Source organism: Choloepus didactylus, chromosome 5 (genome assembly GCF_015220235.1).
Source record: "Choloepus didactylus isolate mChoDid1 chromosome 5, mChoDid1.pri, whole genome shotgun sequence".
Taxonomy (NCBI): Eukaryota; Metazoa; Chordata; class Mammalia; order Pilosa; family Megalonychidae; genus Choloepus; species Choloepus didactylus.
Window position 1 is genome coordinate 112,765,606 of NC_051311.1, and position 21,171 is coordinate 112,786,776.

Below are 21,171 nucleotides of genomic sequence, written 5' to 3' on the forward strand. Positions count from 1 at the left end.
GAGACAATCATTCATTAGTAGCCAGTATGAGCAGTCAGACACCCAGTGACACTTCCCCTCCCTCATATTCCAAGACCATTATGGACTGAATTGTGTCCCCCAGAAAGACAGGTTCAAGTCCTAAACCCTGGTCTCATGAATGTGATCATATTTGGAAATACATTCTTTGAAAACACTATTAAACTGAGGCCAAATTGGATTAGGGTTGGCCATAGTTCAATCTGATGGTATCCGTACAAGGAGAGGAAACTTGGACACAGACAGAGAGAAAAGATAGCCATGAGACAGAGGCAGAGATTGAGTTATGGCTTTCTGGCAAGACACAGTCAGACCCTGCAGACTTCAGAGGAAGCACGGCCTTGATTCACACTTCTAGCCTCCAAAACTGTGAGACAATAAAGTTCTGTTGTTTTAAGCCACCCAGTTTGTGGTACTTGGTTATAGCAGACCTAGGAAGCTAAGACAAGGATTAATATGGTTTTCAGAGATGAGAATATCCTCACCAGTCTGCTTGTCTAATTAAACTACTGATGACCTATTCATATCTATCCACTAAAGTGGATTGGCAATCTGACATTAGCCAAATTCCCAAACAGATGGTTTATGCAATTTTGATTGCTCGGACATCTCTGTCATGGGGCGGTAAGAGCCACTGGATGGTCTTATCTAATTCTTGAGCTGGGGGTGGTCCTTCTGTTGTGAGAATGGTCTTGCCTTTGACTAAGCCCACAGCATGAGGAGAGGAAAACAAGATGAAATGACAAAGGGACACCCAGTAAGCCAGTCAACCCAAACTGGCAAGCAGTGGGGTGGCAGTTGTCATAGCAGGAGCTCCCTCCCACCCACAAAGTGACTAAGAAGTATAAAGAATGCATGTTTTGGAATTCAATCTGACACCTCATTGCCTAGCACTGTTATTGATCCCCAGGATTAACACAATTTACTTTGCTAATAAGTAAATATATAAGAGCTCAGGTTTCCCAATAGCCTGGATGAAGTTCACTCAAACAAAAAATGATAGGAATTTTTAACATAACAGTTAGAAACACACATGAGTCTATTCAGACATCTCATTAGAATAGTTTTTATTTTGTTAAAAAATTTTCATAAGAAGGGACCTACACCTTGATCTCAGGATTCTTACATAAAAATACTTAAGCTACATCTCTGTGTAGAAGACATGAGATTCAGCTGGAAGTAAAGAGTGCTGGTGATGTTCAGGAACAAAATTTTGCTAAAAATAAACAAATTATTAAACTTGAAAATAGAGATATGAAAAGGATCCTAAATAATTAATTTTCAGATCATCCTATGAGGATCATATTTTCATTCCCTTAAAGCAGGCATTATTAGTTTTTTTTGTAGGAAAAGTTATATTGCTTCCAGGGGCTTATTTCTAAGACAAAGGTAGTTTGATAGCTTAGGGTCACTATTCTTCAGGCTGTAGGCTCAGGCTGGACTTCTGTTTCTTTTTATATTTTTTGTTGTTTTCTTTTTTTATGCAATTTTGAGATATATTCACATAACATACAATCCTCCAAGGTACACATGCTGTTATTTTCAAGAAGCTCTGATTACTGTGTCAATAAGAGAGACAAGTCTTGTTTTTTAAACTGAAGAACAGCAACATTGGAAACAGAAGTTAAGTATATGTTCTAATTTACCCCCTGTGCTAATTCCTGGGCTAGGATTGGAATCTCAATTTCCCAACTACCCAAACCCGGATTTGAACCTCCTATCTTTGCTCAAATCTTACTTTCTCAATGAGGCCTACCCTCATCAATATCACACCTGCTGACCCCCCTGCTCACAGTAATAATGATTCCTTTTACTCTGCTGTGTTCTTTTCCATAGAACTTACCACCATTGTACATGCTATATAATTTACTTCCTTCTTATGTTAATTGTTCATTTTCTTCCCCCCCCCCCCCGCCCCCCACCAAGAACAGAGACCTTTGTCTGTTTTGTTTTCTGATATACCCTAAGCTTAGAACAATGCCTGGAACATTTGAGGAATCAATTTCTTTTGGGAATCAATAAACTTTTGGGAATCAATTTCTGTGTGTGTATGCCAAGAATTTATACTGATATTTAAATTCACTAGAGATTTTTTTTTCTTAATGCCATAGAAAATGCAGGGGTTTATGCTATTGTTTTTAATGCCACAGAAAATTCAATGACTTATGCTATTGGGTTAGAAGATATATTTTTAAATAACACAAATCACACCTTTAGAATGAGACATTTTCAACACCATCATCTACAATAGAATCTGCAGGCAAAAGAGAATTTTGTTTTGCAATTAAGCCCCTTTATTTGAGCATCATGGTGGGCAGTGTGGAAGAAGACAGCTCCACACACGATTCTCCCTGTACCTAACTGCTGGACCTGCTCAGAGCCTCCATCTTGATTGGAACTATGATATGGCAATCTGGGTCGATATCAATAATCAGGTTCATGCTTTCCTATTACTCCCCAAAGCAAGGTAAGCCCTGGCAAGGAAGAGACATGTTGCCTGGCAACCACTGCCATTAAATTTCCACCTGGTGTCCTGAAAGGATTAAAGAGCCTTATCTCGCCATTGGGCTAAAATCTCTACTCTTTCCATAGATAGTTATTTGTTTGGTTCTGGAACATCAAATGTGATCCACATAAATTCTCCCACATCACATCAACAAATTGTTCCTGTAGCTTTGCCTGTGAGCTCAGAAAAGCATCGGAACTTACTTCTGACCCCGGAGGATCCCTGGGGTCATAGATGATCAGCTTCATGGCATTAGGGTGGCACCCCGCCAGAACATCTCCCGTAGCAGGATCGACAGTTAAGTTATCCACTGAAGAGTCCAACTGTATCACCTTTCAACATAGAGGAAGAATGAAGACATGGTCTCAACTTCCTTTCCCATCTCTCCCTCTCTCCCTTCACCCCCTTCTGGCTCCTGGAATTGGTATTTTTAGAGGCTTTGGTTACTTGATAAGTACAAGTGAAATCTCACCAGCACTCCTCTAAAATATTCATGTTACCTGCATTCAGGGAATGGAGGAGAGAAGCACATTCCTAGGTCAAGTGTAGGGACAAATGTAAGAGGCCATGTTGAGCGGGCAAAAAAGAAATCTTACCTTCAGTTGAGTTAAATCCCAGTTATCATGTCTTTTCATTACATGAATGCTCTTAGTGAATGGATCAGCTACATAGATATACCTTGGAAGTAAACAACATTCATATTTTAAAAAGTAGTGAGAGATGGCACTAATTTTAATTTTGGAGCATAGGTATAAAAATTCACACTAGTTCAAAGTACTGCTGCAATGCCTTTCTAAACTACAGTTAAAGAAGATAATGGAGGGGTATTTTCAGTGTTCTTGAAGTGATGGAAACAGGGTTTGAATGTGAGATGGGACTATGCAGTAATGAAACTGATGTTTCTAGATGGTGTAGAGGATCAGTTTTATTACCTAGGAATAACTAATTTTTAAGGTGAGGGTAGGTAAGAAGGAGGGTCTATATAAGACCAGAAGGGTCTATATCTCCAAAAATAAATGCTGAAAGGAAGTATCAGATGACCATAAATCTCAGTCATAATCATTTCTAAAAAGTGAAAGAACACCCAAGGTTGTTTCTACAGGGAGCATCTCTGTTCAGTATCTCAAATTTACTCATGGATATTCATGGTAATTTTCTTTAAAAAAATCTATTTTCAAACACTTCTAAAGAATGTTTTCTCATAGAATGTTCTGCTGTAGAAGAACATCAGCAAGTCAAACTTATACAATGGCAATGTCCAACCTAAGTTGGGCTTCCCTCTCTAATAATAGCTTTTGGGTAACTGAACTTAGTAAATGTGGTTAAATACCTTTTAGCTTTATAAGGCCCTGAGGTGTTGCACATTTGTTCTCCTTTTTAGTGTGCTAGGTGAGTGCATTTCTAGAGTCATGAAAGAATTTGGAAAAGGACCTGAGATCCTTGAATCCAAATTCCTCATTTTATTGGGGGAAGCTGAGGTACAAAAAGACAAATGGTTTGCATAAGATCACACATTGTGAACCCTGGCTGAGCCTGACACTTCTGCCGAACAAACCCACTACTTAAGTCTAGGAAGTAACCATCTCTTTAGGGAAGAAGTCCACTAGAATGACAAGGGCAATGTTCTGAAAAAGAACTTTGGAAAAGTTCTAAAAAGAGCTTACTTCTTGTCTAGTGAGACTGTGATCCCATTGGCAGAACTAAATCCTTTAGCCACCACTTTGACTTCCTTTGGACTATAGAATAGAACATATTTCCAGCGAAGATCCAAGATCATTTCTAATATTAATAAGAAGAAGGTAGTAAAATAGCGGTCTCTGGTGGCATAGAACTGTTCTGGTCCAAGAACCACAATGTCATTCACACTAAAGTGAAAAAGAAGAAAACACATGGGATATTTAAATATCTTGATCATTTGTCAAAAAGCACTAAATTTCTATTGACCAATCTATTTATCAATTTTAAAAAGTATACATGAACTAGTAGGGGTTAAAGAATTCCACAGAAAGTACATAGTTTTGCATTGCCCTGATGATTTTCCTTCAACCGTTTATTATTTTCTCAGTTTCCTCTTCTATAGCAGTTAGCAAAAACATAAATAAAAATACAAATAAACCTCAAAACTCCAAAATCTGTTGACTTGTAAATAATAATAACAGTTATCCATGGCATTCATAGTCCAGTTCACTAATATTTCTGGTTCTCTTCCCCCTGGTGTTATACTTCTCCATCCCTCTGAGGTTTGGCATAGTCATGTGACTTGGTTTGCTCAATGAAATGAATGATGTGTGGCTTCTGACTGAAGACTTTAAGAGTGGTCCATCAAGTTTCCCTCACTCTGCCACAGGAACCAGCAACTTTCCTGATGATACAGGGTGCTGTCCTCCTAGGTTCCTATATAAGGACATTATGAAACTGAGTCCTTGAGTCACCCACATTGGAAATGTAGCATGAGCAAGAAAACAAAAAATAAAACAAAATAAAGCTCTGTGGTTTTGAGCTATTAAGATGTTAGAGTTTTTGGTGTTTTCATTGTTGTTGTTATTGTAGTATTACCTAGCACATCTGACCATAACATTCTCTCTGTGTAGGGTGGGTTACGGGTAATATCCTTCCTTATTTATGTTCTTCAATAACATTAAAATTTCTAAATAGAGCAAGTCTCGCTCTAATAACCAGTAAAAAAAACAATAGAGCCATTTCCGTTTTGGAAATTTAAAAAACCGGGTGACTTGAAAACAATGCCAAAAGGATTAACCATTTTTAGATTAAATTTAGGAAAGGAAAATTTGGAAGAATCAGGAAATACTTTGAGGTTTTGAGATACAATGCCCTTCCCAGGATCATTGGGCTACCTATCTCTCAGGTCTCAGTTTGTGTCCCTTCCTATGAGGAGTATTCCCTGATACTGTGGATTAAGTTAATTTCCTCCATTTTGTTCCAGCAGTACCATGCACTGCTCCTCGTAACTGTCTGGTCAATATGGGCATCGGGGCACCCATCTTCAGATCCCCGAGGCAGCTGCTGCTGCTGCACTCAGCTCTGCATGGGACCTGAATTCCTGTGGGTGCAACCCGACAGTGCCTTACCTCGGGCTTGCTGTGAGCCTCGGGCCTCCCACCTTGAGGCTTCCCCATTGAAATCAAAGTGTAGGCTGCACAAAACTAGATGTGCACAGGCACACCCAGGAAGGCAGGGGCGTTAACATCCCTTGAGTCAAACCTTTGACTAGTGGGGCCAGTGGATAAATTCTTTTCTTATTTTGGCCAGAATGCCCTGAAATGAGGCTTATGTTGCTGCTTAGAGGAACATCCCATGATTTTAAGCAATCAGTTGCGTTTAGCAGTGGCTGGCTTGATGATGTATTTGCTATAAGGCTCTTCTCCCTCCCCTGCTTCAGGCTGGTTTCTCACTTCTGCTCCTGGGATTGTATTCTCTGCTCAAGTAGTATCACACCAGGTTTTCCCTTCGGCTGTGCTTTCTGGGGAACACTTTTTGTGAGGATACACAGTTATTACATTTGAATCCTCACAATCCACCAGTTACGTGAGTCAGGCTAATGAGAGAATCTCCAATATGTGGAGGAAACTGAAACACAGATTAGATGATCTGTCCACAGTTTGCCTACCACTTCGTGGCGGTCCCGTCCCCCACTGTGGCCTGAGAACCCAGCATGATGTGCCACTAAAACAGTTCAACACCTTCTCTTATTTCTTCTGCCCTTACCTCTAGTTACCTCCAAATTCTATAGGGAGAAATTCATAAGTTACGTTTAGAAAGAGAGTAAAGGAGAGGAAATGAACTTCCTTTTCTTTCCCTATTATCCTATACCACAGAAAGACCAATCTCTTCTGCTTTGGAACCAGTCTTTTTATATTGAGCCCATTTTATAAAAGACAAATTCTTCATTGTTTGTTTCAACCTTAAAATGGGAGCCTATCCACTAAAAAAAAAAGCTATTTTTTTCTGAACACAATGAAAAATATATTCATCATGGAGATAGAGAGTCCAAGTTTAGAATTCAGATGGACCATGGTTTACACCCTGTTCTGCCACTTCAAAATTGTAAAACGTAGGCAAGTTGCTTAACCCCAAACTTCTCAAAGTCTTGGTTTACTCATGCTTACTACTAATGGCTGCTGTGTGAATTAAATCAAATAAATTACGTTCAGTGTAGTGCCTGGCACACAATCAATACTTAATAAATGGAATTTTTATAAACACCTGTGAATTTTTTCAGATTCTACTCTAAAACTCTGAGTGAACAAAGAAATGGCCCATCTGGAGGTTGGTTATAACACCCACTGGGTGAAGCTCTCAGCATACGAGTGGGAGTTTAAAGAGAACTGAACAGTAGGTGTTGAGTTGTTGTGGTAAGGGGGATGGAATTAGAGCTGGGAATCTAATTGAGCAGGTACCTTTATAGGATTAAAATGCTTTCACCATGTTGGCGAATATAAGGATATGCAATACTGAATACAGCAATTTCTAGTAAGGTGCTGGGCAGTGTTACCATGGGAACCTTTAGATAACTTTAGAAAAAATGCTACTAAACAAAAGTTTAAGAAAGCCTGCTGAACCAGACAACAAAGCATGCAGCAGAGGTACAAAATAGAAGTGTGATACTTTAATTCCATACCTTTCAAGAAGTTCATGTTTTATAGTTTTCAGGTGCACAAGAGAACGATGTTGCTCCTCAAATTTAAAGACCTCCACAGTGGACTCCAGGTGAGGATGACTCACAACATAAAGATACACAGTATGGTCTAAAATGTGAAAAAAGGCATAATGTCCAAGTAGTTTACTTCTATTGCAACACTATTATTAGACTTGGTGTAAAACTTATTACTTCAAAGGCTTTTTATCATACATCCTGTATTTGATCCTCAGTAAATTTGTTAGGTAAGCTGAACAAATACTATTTTATTGAGAAATTGAGGCTTGGTAGATTAATGACTCATCAGCAATTTCACCACCACCAAGTGGTAAATTCAAGCACAGAATGTTTGTGTAATGCACAATCTCCACTGTATAACATCCCTAACAGGAAGATACAGAACTACAGCGGTGCATAAACATGGAAGTGATTTCCCTGGGTGGCCCTTCAACAAGAAAAATAAGTACAAGTAAACAAAAAGTTGCTGAGAAGTCTTTTTTTGAGAGAACTGTTTACATTGCAACACAAATTCAAGATATGTCAGGGTTGTGTAAATATCTTAAAACAAGCAACACTTTCCAGCTAGAGAATGAACCTCTGACACAAGTCCATAATCTGAGGCTGCAATAACAGCATTTGGTAGAACCAGTGGACATGGAATTACACAGTAATGCAAAAGAAAGTAAACGAGCTGATTCCAGGTATGTTCGTCTATCCGTTTTCATATTGGAAGGTGAAGTGCTGTGAACAGGATTGAGGGTGGTGATCTGGCTCCTCAAAGTGCTCTTTTTGAGGTACCCGGAGCTTTAGGTAGACCTAGCTCTGAAGTTTTGAAGGACATGGTCCCCTCCTCCCACTGTAGGACTTGTTCTGTGTTTATTGTCTTTATTGCAGTCCCCAAGCCTGCGATGGAGCAAAGCCAAGCCCTGAGATGCAGAGCTTATACCCCAAGCCTCTGAAACACATAGGACATCTTTATGAAAATTAGGAAAAGGTGCTCCCTTGTAGATGAATCTTTCTTCTGGGTTGGCCCAGCTCTGTGTGAGGGCCCAGAGCTTGGCAAAGAGCATGGGCTGGATTTCAGTCCACATGTAGCCCTTCACCCAGACACTCTTTTGCTGAACACAGCAAGAATAATCACATGTACTGCCTTGGTTTTACCCCTCCCACTCCAGAGCCTATGCTGGACCCGTCTTTTCATATCAGATATGCTTGGCGGAAATACCTTTGCTCTCTGGTCCTCGGAGTATTGTTTTGAGGAATAAATAAACCATTACATATGAAAATGCTTTGCAAACTGTAAAGCCATACATAATTGTTAGGTACAATTATGTCTTAAAGCAGGACTTGCTAAGCAAATAAACAGGATATATGAGATTTCAGGGGACTATATAACCTACTAAATATTCTAACATTTTTAAAGCAACCTGCTTATTTACAAATCAACAAGTCTTTTGTTGATACAGACCAAAGGAAATGGAAAAAGTTCTGTTGGATAAGTGGATAGAAATACTTATTAATCATTATTTTGTATGCATTAAAATTACTCTCGGAAAATTTACACTGAACAATACTCAGCAACTCCAGTATGTATTTGGAAGAATTAAAACATCATGTCTTTAGGAATTAAGAATTTCAACACTTCAATTTGGCTTTCCCTTCAGGCGTTGAAATTAGTGAGGTTTCATTCTTCTCGGTTTTCTACATGCTCTTTGGACCCAAAATATATTTAAAAATTAGTCTGGAATTATGAACAAGTGAAAAATAATATTGGAAATTGTTGTTTTAAAGCATATACAATATACAAGTAACTACATTTTTATAACAGCTTTGTTGAGATAGAATTTACATACCATAAAATTCATCCTTTCAAAATGTACAATTTGGTAGTTTTTAATATATTCACAAAGCTGTACAACCATAACCACTACCTAGTTGCAGAACATTGTCATCACCGTGCCCCCACCCCCCAAAAAAACCCATACCCATTGATCCGGTTTGCTAATGCTGCTGTTATGCAAAATACCAGAAATGGATTGACTTTTATAAAGGGGATTTATTAAGATACAGATCTACAGTTCTGAGGCCATAAAAGTGTCCTAACTAAGGCATCAACAAGATGATACATTCCCTGAAGAATGGCTAATGGCATCCAGAACATCTCTGTCAGCTGGGAAGGCACATGCTGTTCCTTTGCTCCCAGGTTGTGTTTCAAAATGGCTTTCTCCAGAATGTCTCTGGGTCTCTCCTAACTTTTTCAGCTCCTGTGCATCTAATTGCCAGGGTCCTCTCTTAGCTTCTCTGGAGCAAACTCTAGGCTAGCATCTCCAAACATCTCCAAGCATCTCCAAGTATCAGCGTCAGCATCAGTTCTTAGCTTTTCTCCAAGATGTCCCTCTCAGTTGCTCTGAGCTTCTTCTGTTTGTGAGCTCTTTTATGGGGCTCCAGTGATTAAATCAAGACCCACCCTGAATGGGTGGCATCCATATCTCCATGGAAAGAATTTAATCAAATGTTTTGCCCACAGTTGATTAAGTCACATCTCCATGGAAACACTCAATCAAAAGATTCCAACTTAATCAATGCTAATATGTCTGATCCCACAAGATTGAATTAAAGAATATAGCTTTTGGTGGGACAAAATATATCCAAACTGTCAGTCCCCATTCCCCATTCCCTTCCAATCTACTTCCTGTCTCTGGATTTGCCTATGCTGGGCAATTCACATAGACAGAATCATATGTGGACTCTTCTGACTGAATTCTTTCCCTTAGTGTAATGTTTCCAAGATTAATCCATGTTGTAGCACATTTCACTACTTCATTCCTTTTTATTGCTGAATAATATTCCATTGTATAGATATAACACATTTTGATTATGCATTCATTAGTTGATGAGCATTTACGTTGTTTTCACTTTGGGGCATTATGAATAATACTATGAGCATTTATAAGCATGCTTCTGTGAGGATATGTATTTTCAACTCTCTTGGGCATATATCTAGGAGTTGAATTTCTGGGTGATATGCTATGAGGTTTAACATTTTGGGGAACTGCCAAACTTCTTTCTAAAGTGGTTGCACCATTTTACAATCCCATCAGCAACTTATGAGGATTCCAGTTTCTTTACAACCTCAACAATACAATACTTATTATTGTCTGTCTTTTTTATTTTAGCCATCTTGGTGGGTGTAAAGTGGTATCTCATTGTGATTTTGATTTGCATTTCCCTAATGACTTTTGATGTTGAGCATCTTTCCATGTGCTTTATTGTCATTTGTATATCTTTGGAGAAATTTCTATTCAGATCATTTGCCCATTTTCAAATTGGGTTATTTGTTTTTTTGCTATTGAGTTGTAAGAGTTCTTTATATATTATAAATACAAGCATCTTATCAGATATACAATTCTCCCATTCTATGGAATGTCTTTTCATCTTCTCAGTGGTGTCTTTTGAAGCTCAAAAGTTTTAATTTTGATGCAGTTGTGGGAGCCCTTGGCCCCCAAGTGTCTTGAAAACTGCACACAGCAGTTTGCTTGACCTAGGACCTATTCTCCTTGTTACAGCAGATGCTAACTGTAATCTATCCCCAAAACTACCTCCTCCCTGAGACTCCCTGAGATAGTTATCTCTATAATCCTCCCCTCCTCCCTGTTGATTACAATCAACCCCTCCCCACATTGCATGACCCTGCTCCCTGCCTTATGCTCTCATACTCATTGGAATGTTGAGCCCTTATAACCAGCTTATTCAACACCCCAAAGTGTGGATTATTTCCAAGTTGTGCTCTGAACTGGCCGCCATTCAGAGCAGCTCCTGAATCCATCCAGAGAAGCTCCTGAATTCAGGGCAATGTGGCTTGACTTCCCCACCCTGTAGGTAAGCCCTATAATAAAAGCTCATGTCTCAGAATGTGTCCGGTGCTTTCTTTAGTCCTTTCGCTACAAAAGCTCTCTTGGGCCATGACAGCAGTCTAATTCATCTATTTTTCTTTTGGTTGAGCTTCGTTTTGAATGTCAAACAATTATGTTCAAAGGGCCCTTAATTTATGTTAGATTTCTGAGAACAGTACTCAGGCTGGTTGTGATAGTCAAATAAGAAGGGGGAAGCACAGGCAGAGACCACCGAGAGTTATAGGTACCGGTCTGTCAACTGTAATGCAATATTCAAAAGGTTTAGAAAACTCACATCTTTCAGCAAATAAACTTCTTTAAGGTAAAATAGCTTCTCTCCACTCTTTCAGCATAAATATGGAGTACTTAGGGATTGGTGGTTGGTAGCCCATAATTTCCTCCTTAATCTTAAGCATTTGTGCTTTACCTTTGTCAATGAAAGTACTGATCCCATGTGGATTAAATGATGCCTTGTCAAATCCATCACTGATTTTTAGTTCCTGTGCCACTGGGTTTTGCTCATTCAGATCCATCAAGAAGATTTTTCCTGGTTCATCTGGTGCAAAATTTGGCACACCTGGATATTTTAATCCCTTTAAAAATAGAGAATAAATAAACATGCATATACATATCAAAATATCATTTTCATACTGAAGCTAAAATCTCAAAGCCAAGCAAAAGTGTTCAAAGCTCTGGATTTCTTTTAGATTACAGGGATTTTCACTTTGTCAATTGTTGTCATTAATGGATCTGGGGGTTGCTAATGTCATGTAAGCCTTGGCTATGAATATGGAAAGAACCAAGATAAGGAAGTAGTTTTCATACAAGAAAGAAGGGGTTAAGCCAAGAAGTACCATGTAAGAGACAAAGCTGTGCTACTGTGTGCAAGTCCCTTGACCTACCTGTACCTCAGGTTCCTCATTTATAAAATGAAGTTAAACTAAATGATTGCTAAGATTCTTTCCCATCCTGATATTCTAAAATTATCTTTCCTCAGAACAGACAGAAGGGTACATGATTACATTCGATTGCTCCCAACCCTACATTAATTATTTTATGTAGTGGCAAGTTGTAGAATCAGATCAAGAATTAACATAGTCTCATAGAGTTGACTTTTCCTGATATATTCTGTTCTTATAGGCATGCCTAAAAATTCTGGCGCAAATCCTTTCTCCAAATATTGCAAAAAGTTGATTCCAGTAACATGGAAAGTGGCCTTTTCTACTAAAGGACCAGGAGTTTTTCAACCAATCACAGGCATCCTGAATGTATTGGGTTTTTGTCATTGTGTCAACCTTAGGGTTGGTTTATTCTATACCAGTTACAAAACTCAGAGCTCACTTCCTCCCCAAGACCTTCCCCTCTCAGGCTGACGTATATCAATATCACCAACCTTGAAACCTTGTATCTTCTCCTGTACCCTTGTTCCCATTTATGCTCAACTTAAACTCTCCCCTTACTCTACCTTCTATCCCTTTCTGATACACACACACACACACCTGCACCCACACAGACACCCAAAGTTAAAAACACTATTCCTGGCCCTTCCAGTAGGCATCCTGGGATAGTCATTCTTCACCAATGACCTGTTCTTTGTCTTGCAAAATTGCCCATGCTGCTCCCTCCTGAAACAAGTCTTCTAACTTTGCTACCTCTTCAAATGCATTTCTTATCTCTCCTTCCCTTCACCATCAACTTCTTAGAAACACCACTTTATTTTATTTGAATAAGGCAGTAAGATCCAACTCTCAATTCCTTGAAATCAGAATTCTAATTATACCTAATTATACCTATTACTTTACAGAAATGCCTCTATAAAGGTTAGAACAATGGTCTCCTTATTTGCATCTCTGGCATTTGACAATTTGACAATAAGGCATTTGCCTTATTTCTTGTCAAAAAGTCAAAAGTAGGAAGTTTCCAGATAGAGGTCCTGCTTCTCTTCCTGCCTCTTAGACTTCTTCAGTCTGTCCTTATTCACCCCCACCTCCCTCCCTTCTTGCTCTCCACTCTTTCCTTGTGGATCTCATTCATAAAGTTTCAGGTATTTCCTCTGTACCAGTGACTCAGAATCTGCATAGTTAGCTGTAACTTCTCTTTGGAGCTCCAGCATGCCTTCCCAACTTCCTTCTAAGGGCAGCTCAAAATCAACTTGTCAAAACCAAAATCAACATTCTCCTTATGAATCCTTTCTCTCATTGGTCATATCACTATTCTCCCCAAAATTCAGTTTCCAGTCTACCCTTTCTCCCATAGCCAATTTGTTACCCAGCCGAGTGACTTAGAGAATGGTAGCACTGGAAAAAAATGTCAGGGCCATCTAATTTCACACCTTCTCTTTTCACATGAAGAAACCGAAGCTCAAAGAAGAAATCTGCCAAACCACTTGTACAGACTCTTTCTGCTACACCATGAAGAAAGGCCTGAAAGTAAAGAATATTGCTCAGGGAAGCAGCTCAAAGCAGAACACCGCGGCAAGTACTTTGGTAGCTTGGAAACATGTGAGGTCACTGCTAGCTAGTAGAAAGATGGGATCCTGTGGAAATGGAAATGATTTGATGGGGAGAAGAGGGTAGGACACTGCTAACACTTGGCCTAGATTAAGTGTGATGATGAATGAAACATCGCTGATAAATGGCTGCACTCTCGTCTAGTTTTCTGTTCAAGGTAGTTGGGTAGGAGGTTGTGGCAGCAGCACCACTTGCATGCTCGTGATTGTGAGTAATACTTTTGACGTCATTTACTACTGAAAATGGTAAAAATCTCTTGGATGTGCAGGCATCTTATTTTCCCCTACAGACCGTGTGAACAGGGATTGCTATTCTCCACTATCCTCACTCACCAGGCATGCATTCAGTAAATATCCGAGCAGCTGGACATGCCAGGGAATATGTTGGGTGCTGGGCATGGCAATGAATTCTCCAAAGTGCTGGCCTCAGGGTGCGTGAAGTCCAGTGATGCAGCAACAAGCAAAGACTTCAGTATGGTATGGTATGTAACAGTCTAAACACAGGGGGTCTGAGCAGACCATAGAGGAGGATTGAACCCAGGGAATGAGTGACAGAGAAGGCTTTCTGGAGGAAGTGCCACCACAGTGAGGCCTCACAAAGAAATAGGAGTTAGCCAGCAATGTGTGAAGAAATGAGTGTTCTTGCAAGCAGACAACAGGATGCCAAATTCGAAAGCAGAAGAAGATAGCCTATTTGGCTCCTCCAAATAGACTAAAAATATCTATTGTGTGGAATTACTCTCCAAGTCAGCAGTTTCCAAACATGTTCCAGGATGGCAAGAAAGGGTGTCAGGAGAAACCAAGGAGGGAAGAACTTAAATTTATTATAGTGCAAAGAGATTAAAAATAAGCAAATACATTTCTTTGCCTACAAATATGAGTTGTTAGTTCACAAAAAGCATACCATTATTTAGATCTTAGAGTTAGAATTTCTCATGGAATTATTTGTGATGAAATTGTCTACTTTCTGTGTAGCAATAATTCAGTACTTTCAGTGCCAGTGAAAATAGAAAAGAAGCATACAGTAGGAATGACAAATACTTTCTAACAGCAAAGAAATCTGCTAGCTACAGAATAATCATTTTTAAAGGTCTATTTGGTATAACAATGAAAATCTGAATTGATAACAGAAAACTGTAAGTCAACAAAGAAAAAGCTTTTCTATACAGCTTTGCTTTATCTTTGGTTTTGAAGGAAAGGTAAAGAAATAAAATTGCTCACCCCTACACCCACACAACGCACCACACACTGCCACCCACCACTACTACTACCAGCAGCAGCTGAGATCCCAAATGAGATCCTCCCTGTGCCCTACTATGCACACTCAAGAATTTATAACTTCAGGCCATTAAGGGCTTTATATGTGCCCTTTTTTTTTTTTTTTTTTTTTTTACTAAAACTGTTTAGATTTTTAAATACATGTCCTTTGATGGTATTTTATTGGCCAAAATGGAATATCAGACATGTAATTCCAGCAATTAGAATCTACACTGAAAAGGTGATCAATCCACTTTTTCAAAATCTTAGTCCCCATTCCAAATTGCAACTAGTTTAACAAATACATGATACCTTTGAACATCTTTACAACGTAAACATTTTTAATTGATTGAAATTCAGTCCCTCACATAGACTCCTGATGATCGCAAATGACCTGTGAAGGTGGTATCAGAAAGAAAATGAAATCTCTTCTCTACTTCACTTTAAGAGACCTGGAAGGAAGGGGAGGGAACACAAGGTGGAGAATGCTTGGGTTTTTGAATCAAGTAACATGATAACACTCGATCCACAAACATTAACAGAGCTCCAAACACAGGCATGACGTGAAGAAGGGGGGTCAGAGAGCAGATGACCACCAGAGGCCGAGGCCCGACCAGGTAGGGCAACGATGGGGTAGACAGCAATGCCTAGGAATGGAATGGAAATCAATATACATTTATGGAGACCCTACTGAGTATGCAACTGCCCACAGGGAGCTGCCCACTATGAGGCAGGCAAGGCTGGGCTCCCCTGTGGTGTCCTGATTAGCCCTCTGGAATCCTGTTCTGGCTTTTTTAGTGGACTGGTTTACCCAGAGGTAGGATGAGTGAGTAGGGGTCCATCAGGCAGTGCTAGCAGGCAACATTAATGCACTGTCTATAAGTATTGACACGAGCATCTGAAAGGCGTAGAAAATACTCACACTGGAGATAAAAGCCAGCCCAGTAGGAAGAATATCAATATCTTCAGAACCAGCTTCTGCAAAAGAAGTAGAGGATCATAAAGATGCATGTATGAAGGCTTAAAAAATAAATCTCCGAGTCCAAACATTGAACCTCTTTTGGAAACTATATTGATTTTTTTCAACTATTTACTTGGGAAACTATATTAACTTTCAGGAATCCCACAAACATGCTATTCCATAATAAAACCTGAATCATGACCCCTGCCCCGATTAAGATGGTGGAGTGAGGGAAGTGTGGTGGTTCCACAAGAAGCTAAATATGGGGTTGCCATAAGATCCTGCAACCTCATCATTGGGTACATACTTGGAAGAACTAAGAGCAGGGATATGAATGGACATTTGTAAACTGGTGTTTGTGGTGGCAGTACTCATGATTTGCAATGGATGGAGGTAGCCTAAGGTTACGTCGACTGATGAACAGAATGGTGGACTGTGTGCATGCATACAATAGAATATTGAGCAACTGCAAGAAGGAGTGAAGTTGTGAGGCCTGCAACTAGGTGATGGACCTTGAGGACCTCATTTTGAGTGAAATAAGCCAGAAACAAGAAGACAAACATAAAGCCTCACTAACACAGACTAACTATAATGTGCAAACTCTGAGAATTGAATCTTAGAGCACAGGTTATCAGGGGAAGGCTTATTGTAAAGGTCCCTACATTGTAAGCTCTTACAGCGGTCACATCTATTCCTGAGTTGTAATAGTTATCTCTAAACTCTGAGATGTTGAGCTTTTTGTGTATAACCTGCTTGGTCCCTAGAACTCAAGTATCTGTGTGACACCTGAGACGCAGAGCTAGAGTTCGGGAGCTATGAATGTCAGTATTACCCTATACAGCAACTATTTAAAAACCTGGAAAAGAGTTCAAACTTCAATTAGAGATATGAATGAAGAGGATCTTGTTAGGACTAAAGCATATCAGACTAAAGGGTAAAAGATGATATTGACTGTGTTTTAAAACTTCAATTTCTGTGTGAGACCAAAGGAGGAGATGTTTATTTGGTGCAAAATCTATATTTTCTGTAGTACACTAAATAATTTAACGTGTATGGTCAGCTTATTCAAATACCATAATTACAGGGGACTTTGAATAGGGAGTGAGATCTTGGTTTGTATAGGTTAATGTGATGCCCCAATACATCCCAGAGTAATTTGGGTAGAAAATAAAAATGTATTTGCAAAGCCCCCCTGAGGGACTGGGGAATTACTGATATTCTCACAAGCATTGGTAATTACCAATTTAGAAGGCTGAGCCCTCGATCTTGGGGCTTGCCCTTACAAAGCTTGTTACTGCAAATGAGAAGCTAAGTCTACTTATAATTGTGTCTAAGAATCACACTCCCACCACCCCACCCCCAAGAATCTCTTTCGTTGCTCAGATGTAGCTTCTCTCTCTAAGCCCACTTGTCAGGTAAACTCACTGCCCTCCCCCGTACATGAGACATGACTCCCAGGAGTGTAAATCCCCTGGCAATGCAGGACATGACTCCTGGGGTTGAGCCTGGGCCAGCACTGTGGGATTGAGAAAATCTTCTTGACCAAAAGGGGGAAGAGAGATGAAACAAAATAAGGGTTCAGTGGCCGAGAGATTTCAAATGGAGTCTAAAGGTCACTCTGGAGGGTATTCTTTTGTGCTACATAGATATCCCTTTTTAGTTTTTAGGGAATTGAAATGATTAGAGGGAAATACTGCAACTGTCGAACTGCAACCCAGTAGCCTTGATTCTTGAAGATGATTGTGTAACTATGTAGCTTACATGGTGGGACTGTGTGATTGTGAAAACCTTGTGGCTCAGAGTCCTTTTATCCAGTGTATGGACAGATGAGTAGAAAAATGGGAACAAAAATTAAATGAATAATGGGGGGATGGGGGGATGGGATGTTTTGGGTGTTCTTCTTTACTTGTGATTTTATTCTTATTTTTCTTTTATTTAGGAGTAATGACAATGTTCAAAAATTGATTGTGGTGATGACTGCACAACTATATGACTGCACAACTATATAACTACACTGTGGATGATTGTAGAGTATGTGAATATATCTCAATGAAACTGAATTGAAAGAAAAAAAAAGATGGTAGCATGAGATGCTTCAGGGATCCATCCTCCCACAGAAGCTTTGAACAACCAGCAATCTCTCTCAGCAGCTTTCTCAAAGCTCCAGAGAACAGTTAGAGGACTGCTCTAAAAGAGAAAGCATTGAATAAACAGAAAGGCTACTTAAAAGTGGTAGGTCTAATGGAGTCCTGGCTGGCTCTCCCTCAGCCCCTACTGGCTTGGTCTAGAGTTGGCCTGCATTCCCAGTGAGTGAATCCCTGGTTCCCACATTAGAGGGAGCAGAGTATGTCTGATCCAATCTGTCTGGTTGTGGCCTGAAGGACTTGTCATTTCAGAACTTGCCCTGTGTGTAGAAGGTAGCTCACCAAACTATCCTACAGGAAGCTGTGGGAGAACAGTCAAGTTGTGCTGCCTGAGACAAGAGATTACTGACTTTAGAACAGAGGGTTCAGGGCCCCAACTGTGAGAAAACTGTTTCCTAGGGAAGAGCAACCATGTAAAAGGTGAATTCCTAGGGCCACATGCTCATGCCCAAGATAAGACACATGCACAGGAAGGGTCGGGAGGCCCCTCCACTTTGGCCTGGAGCAGTTCTCCAAATTTATTATATGGATAAACCCTGAAAAAGAGCACTCTCACTGGTCAATTTGCAAAGACTGGAAAAGGCATTTTCTTTTTTTTCCTTCCTTCCTTCCTTCCTTCCTTCCTTACTTTCTTTTTCTTTCTTTCTCTTTCCTTCCTTCCTTTCCTTTTTCTTCTTTCTCTCTCTGTCCCCCCTCCCTCTCCCTCTTCCTCTCTCCCTCCATCCCTCCCCCTCCCTCTCCCTCTCCCTCTCCTCCCTCTCTTTCTTTCTTTCTTTTTTCCTTCCTCCCTCCCTCCCTTGTTTGTTTTTGTTAGCTCCTGATATTCAAGGAAAGCAATGTCACCACACTACCTGGATTCAAGCTTAAGGAACAGATGCCTCAGAATCTAAATTCTACTGGTAACACATTAAAATATCAAAATGTCCATGTTTCAAAAAAAAAGGTTAAAACATACAAAGAAACACAAAATGATAGGCCAGGTGAATGAGAAGATTACAACCATTAAAAGATTAAAAACCATTAATGAATAGGACCAGACCTTGGACATACAAAACAAAGACTTAAAAAATGGTTCTAAATATGCTAAAGAGCTAAAGTAAAACATGGACAAAGAACTAAAGGAAGTCAGGAAAACAATGTGTGAACACAAACAGAATATCAAGAGAGATGGAAATTATGAAAAGGAACCAAACTCAGCTGAAGACCACAATAACAGAAATAAAAAATTCCCTAGAGGGGTTCAACAGCAGATTGGAACTCACAGAAGAAAAAATCAGAGATAAGACAATTGAAATCATTCAGTCTGAGGAACAAAAATGAAAGAATGAAGAAAAGTGAACAAAGCCTGAAGAACCAATGGAACACCACCAAACATACCAAAATACATATTGTGTGAGTCTCAGAAGGAAAAAAAATGAAAGGAGCAGAGAGAATATTCAAATACATAATGGCTGAAAACTTCCCAAATTAAACAAAAGGCATGAATATATACATCTAAGATGCTCAATGAACTTCAAACAGGATAAATCCAAACAGACTTACACTGTGGCATATTTTAATCAAACTGTCAATTCCCAAATATATAGAAAGAATTTTGAAAGCCACATGAAAGAAAAAACTGTCATGTGCAAGGGAGCCTCAATAAGATCAAATGCTGATGTCTCACAGGAAACCACTGAGGCAAGACGGCAGTGGGATAACATATTTAAAGTGCTGAAAGCAAAACTTGCTACCCAAGAATTCTTGATCTGACAAAACAGTCTCTCAAAAATGTGGGAGAGATTAAGACATTCTCAGTTAAACAAAAGTTGAGGGAGATCATTTCTACTAGACTGGCCCTACAAGAGATGCTATAGAGAGTTCTACAGGTTGAAAGGAAAGGATGGCAGGCAGCAGATCAAAGCTACATGAAGAAATAAAGATCTCCAGCGAGTGTAACAATGTGGGTAAATATAAATGCCGTAATATTGTACTTTTGGTTTGTAACTCCACTTTTTATTTCCCACAGTATCTAAAAGGCAAATGCATAAAATGTAAGGATAAATCAGTGGTTTGGGACTCATAATGTATAAACACGTAATTTGTGACAAGAACTATGTACCGGTGGGGGGAGTAGGGGGTATAGGAGCATAGTTTGTGTGTACTATTGATGTTAATTTGGTATCAAAGCAAACAAGGTTGTTATAGATTTAGGATATTAAATTTAAGCTCCATAACTACAAATGAAATATCGGAAAATATGCAAGATCACAGAGACAGAAATTAAAGTACAGTTTGCCAGGAGCAGGGGTTGGAGAATGGGGAATTAATGCATAATAAGTGCATGGTTTCTGTTTGGGGAGACAGGAAAGTTTTAGTAATGGCGGACACTGAGGGTACCACAATATTGTGAATGTAATTAATTCTATTGAATGGTATGCTTGGGAGTGGTTGAAATGGGAAAGCTTATACTGTACATATGTTCCCACAATCAGAAAAGAAAAAGAAAGAGGGAGGGGGGAGAGAAAGAGGGAGAGAGGAGAGAGAGAGAGAGAGAGAGAGAGAGAGAGAGAGAGAGAGAGAGAGAGAACAAACAAGCAAGCAGCTAAAAAGACAATGACAATTAAGTGCAATATGTGATCCTGGATGGGATCTAGCAAGGGATTGAGAAAAAACTCAGAGGGACATTATTGGGATATATGAAAAAATTGGAATATAGACTGTAAGCTTTATACTGACGTTATATTTCTTGAGCTCGAAAACTATACTTAACATGGTTACATAAATGAATGTCTTCATTCTTAGGAAATGTACATAGCAATATTAAGTGTTCAGGGAGCATGATGTATATGACCTATACTCAAGTGTTCAGAAAATGGATTGATGGATATATAGACAGACAGACAGACATATGGGTGGATAGAGACAGAAAGATAGAGAGAGAGAGAGACAAGTAGATGGATAGATAGAATGATATGGAAAATGTGGCAAAATGTTAAAAGTGGTACATCTGGGTGTTCAGGGATGGGTAGGACTATGTTGGAGTTCTCTAAATGGGGTTTATATTATTTTTGTAACTGTCCTGTAAGTTTGAAAGTATTTCAAAATAAAAAGTTAGAGCAAACAAACAAACAAAACCCCAAGTCGGGCTCCTCAAATACTAAATTCTTTATTTAAAACTCTATTTTTAGGAGAATCAGGCAAATAACTGGAAAACAAATTCAGATCCTAGATACATTCTTTAAAT

At 39.3% G+C, this 21,171-nt stretch overlaps 1 protein-coding gene across 2 annotated transcripts in view; it reads right to left on the reverse strand.

Moving 5' to 3' along the window:
* PON3 (paraoxonase 3) overlaps window positions 1-21,171 on the reverse strand; it is a 30,886-nt gene that overhangs the window by 263 nt on the left and 9,452 nt on the right. The window contains exons 3-9 of one of the 2 annotated variants that reach the window (XM_037836718.1): window positions 15,763-15,818; window positions 11,502-11,667; window positions 7,164-7,290; window positions 4,189-4,389; window positions 3,121-3,202; window positions 2,728-2,856; window positions 14-1,234 (exon numbers count right to left, since the gene is read on the reverse strand). In XM_037836718.1, coding sequence (XP_037692646.1) covers window positions 1,160-1,234; window positions 2,728-2,856; window positions 3,121-3,202; window positions 4,189-4,389; window positions 7,164-7,290; window positions 11,502-11,667; window positions 15,763-15,818 — 836 coding nt within the window. In that variant the 3' untranslated portion in view covers window positions 14-1,159. Of the gene's footprint in view, window positions 1-13; window positions 1,235-2,727; window positions 2,857-3,120; window positions 3,203-4,188; window positions 4,390-7,163; window positions 7,291-11,501; window positions 11,668-15,762; window positions 15,819-21,171 lie in introns of those variants that run through there. The other variant, XM_037836717.1, reaches the window with a different exon arrangement.